The sequence below is a fragment of the Nymphaea colorata genome, chromosome 2 (assembly GCF_008831285.2).
Source record: "Nymphaea colorata isolate Beijing-Zhang1983 chromosome 2, ASM883128v2, whole genome shotgun sequence".
NCBI lineage: Eukaryota > Viridiplantae > Streptophyta > Magnoliopsida > Nymphaeales > Nymphaeaceae > Nymphaea > Nymphaea colorata.
Window position 1 is genome coordinate 9496779 of NC_045139.1, and position 3576 is coordinate 9500354.

General features: G+C 37.9%; 1 protein-coding gene across 1 annotated transcript; it reads right to left on the minus strand.

Annotated features, from left to right (window-relative positions):
• Nucleotides 1–2204: 2204 nt before the first annotated feature.
• Nucleotides 2205–2831, minus strand: LOC116247411 (uncharacterized). Its single transcript, XM_031619595.1, has one exon. The coding sequence runs from the start codon at nt 2829–2831 to the stop codon at nt 2205–2207; it is 627 nt and encodes a 208-aa protein (XP_031475455.1).
• Nucleotides 2832–3576: the final 745 nt, after the last annotated feature.

The window sequence follows — 3576 nt, forward strand, 5'->3', positions numbered from 1 at the left end:
ACCGGAGTAAGGAGGCATTCCAGTTCATGATCATAGACATCAGCAATATTACGCATATTACTTTGATCATTAGAAAGTGCTTGTGCAAGATCTTCCACGTTCACATCTAGTCATTCCACCTGAGTAACCACCGATTTAAGTAAGCAAAGGCTACCGACTATTTATAAACACACCGGCTCAATGTTTGAGAAATATTTACCACAATTGTTTGATTTTATAGAACAATTCAAAAACACATGCTTCACGAATATTGATGTTAATTAAGTTCGTTCACAGATATCAAATGTATGTGCCACAAGAATGTATGCTATTTATCCATGAGAGCTTTATAGGTACTAGCCCATTCTAAAGCTGCAATATCATTTGAAAATAGCCCATTCTAAAGCTGCAATATCATTTGAAAACAAACTCACAAATATATTGTCTAATTGAATATATAACCCAAAATCTCCAAGCCAAGTTTCACGAGACAAACATGGTGGCCAGTTATCAGTCAAATCACAATTATGTTGCCTCAGGTCGAGACAAATATGGTGGCCAGTTATCAGTCAAATCACAACTATGTTGCCTCAGGCCTGGTCAAGGGCCGGGCCCAATAGATTATGGAGCTTTTGATTTGATTTGACTGATAACTGGCTACCATGTTCTTGATTTGATTTATAACCTCAAACCCGACAGGGATTAAATTAAAAAATATATTTTTAAATATAAAATAATATATAAATATAAATTATAATAAAATACTATATTATATATTTATATATATAAATAAAAAAAATAAATATTTAAAAATTATCGGGCCCCCACCCATGCAGGCCCAATAGATTATTGGGCCAGCCCAAAGCTTTTTTCAGTCCCGGCCCCGTCCTTAGTGGGGCTAGGTACGGGGTACCCGCCGGCAAGCTAGCCTAGTGCCCAGCCTTACCTCACCTCAGGTCAGATATATCTATAGTTTTTGGCCAATATAACTAATATTTAGTTTATTAGAGTCTCAATAGGCAAATGGAGATATATTTGACATTGTTAACGAGCTTAGTCAATTTGGCCCCATGAGGAAGGAGAAAAAAATCTTTTGAGAAATATCTGGTGCATCAAAGCAGATTGCAAGAAATTTTGATCTGGTGGCCTTCTCAAAACGCTAGTTTCATTTTTTTTTGTCCTTTCAAGGGCATTTTTGTCATTTTAACTTCCTCAAACAATAGGGTCAAACCAACTCATGAGTTGTGCGTAGCCATTTTTTGCAAAGTATCAAGGGACCGTTAATGAAATTAAAAAGATGTCGCTAAGTTTAAGAATGATGATTCATTCGTCCCCTCACTGACCAAGCTTATGCACCGCTGCACCATGCACGTGATGATTGACGTGGTATTCATTCGTCCCCCCCCCACTGACCAAGCAGAGTATATTCACTGGCTTATGCACCGCTGCACCATGCACTGAGGCCTGTGCACGGTGCACCCTGGTGCACAAAGCCACCTCTTGTTGATAGGATGGCCTCTGACCGAGTAGGGGAGAAAAGACTTCAACCATTCAGTTGTCTGAACGTGTCTTTGTGGATACGTGATTCGGTCCTACTGAATAACTGGTGTCGGACTTGCAGGGTGGTGATGGGAATTTCCTTGAGTATGTAATAAATTTGAGGATCCCTTTTGTTTCCTTTTTTCTTCTTTTCTTATGTTTCTAGGTCGAATTAATGTGGAAAGGCTACTATTTAATTTTACTGTTTATTAGTTTTATGATGGTCAGTCTTAAAAGGGTAAAAACAAATGATACTGTTAAAACAATAAGAACCACGAGAAGATGTATGACATCTGAAACTAACACATTTCGCCATTGATGCATTCAAAGAATTATGCATTCTCCGGACTATCCTTGCCCATGTATGGATCAAATTATGAGATTTAAGCATAAAACGCGGGAATACAGTCGCAACCAAAATGGAAACAATTTTCTGAATTTTGCACGCAAATGACTAATCTTATCTAGCATTTTGAACAATCATATATAAAAAGTCCAGATCTTCTAATTCGAAATATAAAATGTAAGTGACACAAAAGAGTATGCTAACCTACCATCCTAAACCTGCAATATCATTTGAAAACAAAAGCAACAACTATATTTTTCTTCTTGATCAATCCAAATCCATAGCCCAAAAACTCCAAGCCAAGTTGCACAAAGCAAACACGGGGGCTCACGGCTGTCTGTCAAAATGTAATTGGGCCACCAACGATGGGAGCCAGGTCGGCTCGGCAGATTGGGCAGGTGTATGTTCCACGGTACAACCACTGGAAAAGACATAAGCGATGAAAAGTATGGTGACATGTGGTTACGGCGATGTCACCGGGCAAGCTGAACTCGCTGTGGCATATGGCACAGTTATCATCGTCAAGGCGCTCGACGAGCCGATTGTAGCCATGTTCGCCACTGGGTTCATCAGCCTCTTCATTCCTTATCTCTATCGTACATTCTACATGGATCTCCAGTAAGATTGTCCGAAGAGATTGGATGTTGTTCCTGATTGATAGGACCTTGTCCCTAATGGTAGTGGCAACCTCAGATTTCGCATCCTCTGCTGCCTGTGGATCCATATCCATGTCGTCATGGAGTGTCCGATAGGCCAGTTGCTTGATACTATCCAAGTCATTAACTTGTGAGGAATAAATGGTGATGGTCTTCTGCTCATAGCAGCATTGGCTCTTTTTCACCCTACCATCTGCGCCAAGGACCATGAGTGTATCTTTGAGGAAGAACCCTATCTTTATTTGGTTCCCCCTCCCTTGGGGAGGCTGTGTTCCAACAATGGAGCCCCTCACCTCGATGTCAATATCCATCTCACTCTTCCTTCCCAGGCTAAGTGCTCTGGAGACAAGAAATGTTTGGTGGAACAAGCGTTTAGGTTTTTTTTCTTCTTCTTTGGAGTGGAGGAATTGGGTTCCCTCAGGTCAGATAGATATAGTGTTAGGCAATTATGACTAATAATTACAGAATCATGGTCTCAATAAGCAAATGGAGATGTATATTACATTTTTACTCGGCTTGCCAATTTGCACAGTAATTTTAGATGAAAAGAACATATATGGGTGTGCTTTAGATAATAGTCACAAAAAAAATTAAGTTTTTTTTCAAAAAAATACATATAAAAGTCGAGAAATAAGCCAGCAGTTAAAAACTTAAAAAGAACAAGTTTTTTTAAAATACCAAAAAACACGTTTTTTTCTTTTTTTCCATTTTAAATGTTGTTTTTTTTTACCTTTTTATGCTAAACTGTTTGTTTATATTTTTTATTTTTTATTTATTGCTTATTTACTTTTTTTATGTTTACGTTATTAGCTTTTACATATATTAAGATTTTCCCTACTTTTTAGGATTGTTGTGAAGTTTTAAAAAATTTACTATATTTTCTCATATTTTTCTTTTTTTCATGTTTGTCGTATTATACTCGAGAAAAATCTTGCTGCTTAAAATGCCAGAATGTTGTTTGTGCATATGGTTTAGACTCGGTTGAGAAGGTTGATCAAGTCCAAAATTCCAAATACGTGCAGTCAGATTCTTTGCACGTAAGCTGCATTCAAGTTT

Coding starts and splice junctions, on each gene's coding strand:
- LOC116247411 (XM_031619595.1), bottom strand. CDS start 2,831: ATGGATATTGACATCGAGGTGAGGGGCTCCATTGTTGGAACACAGCCT.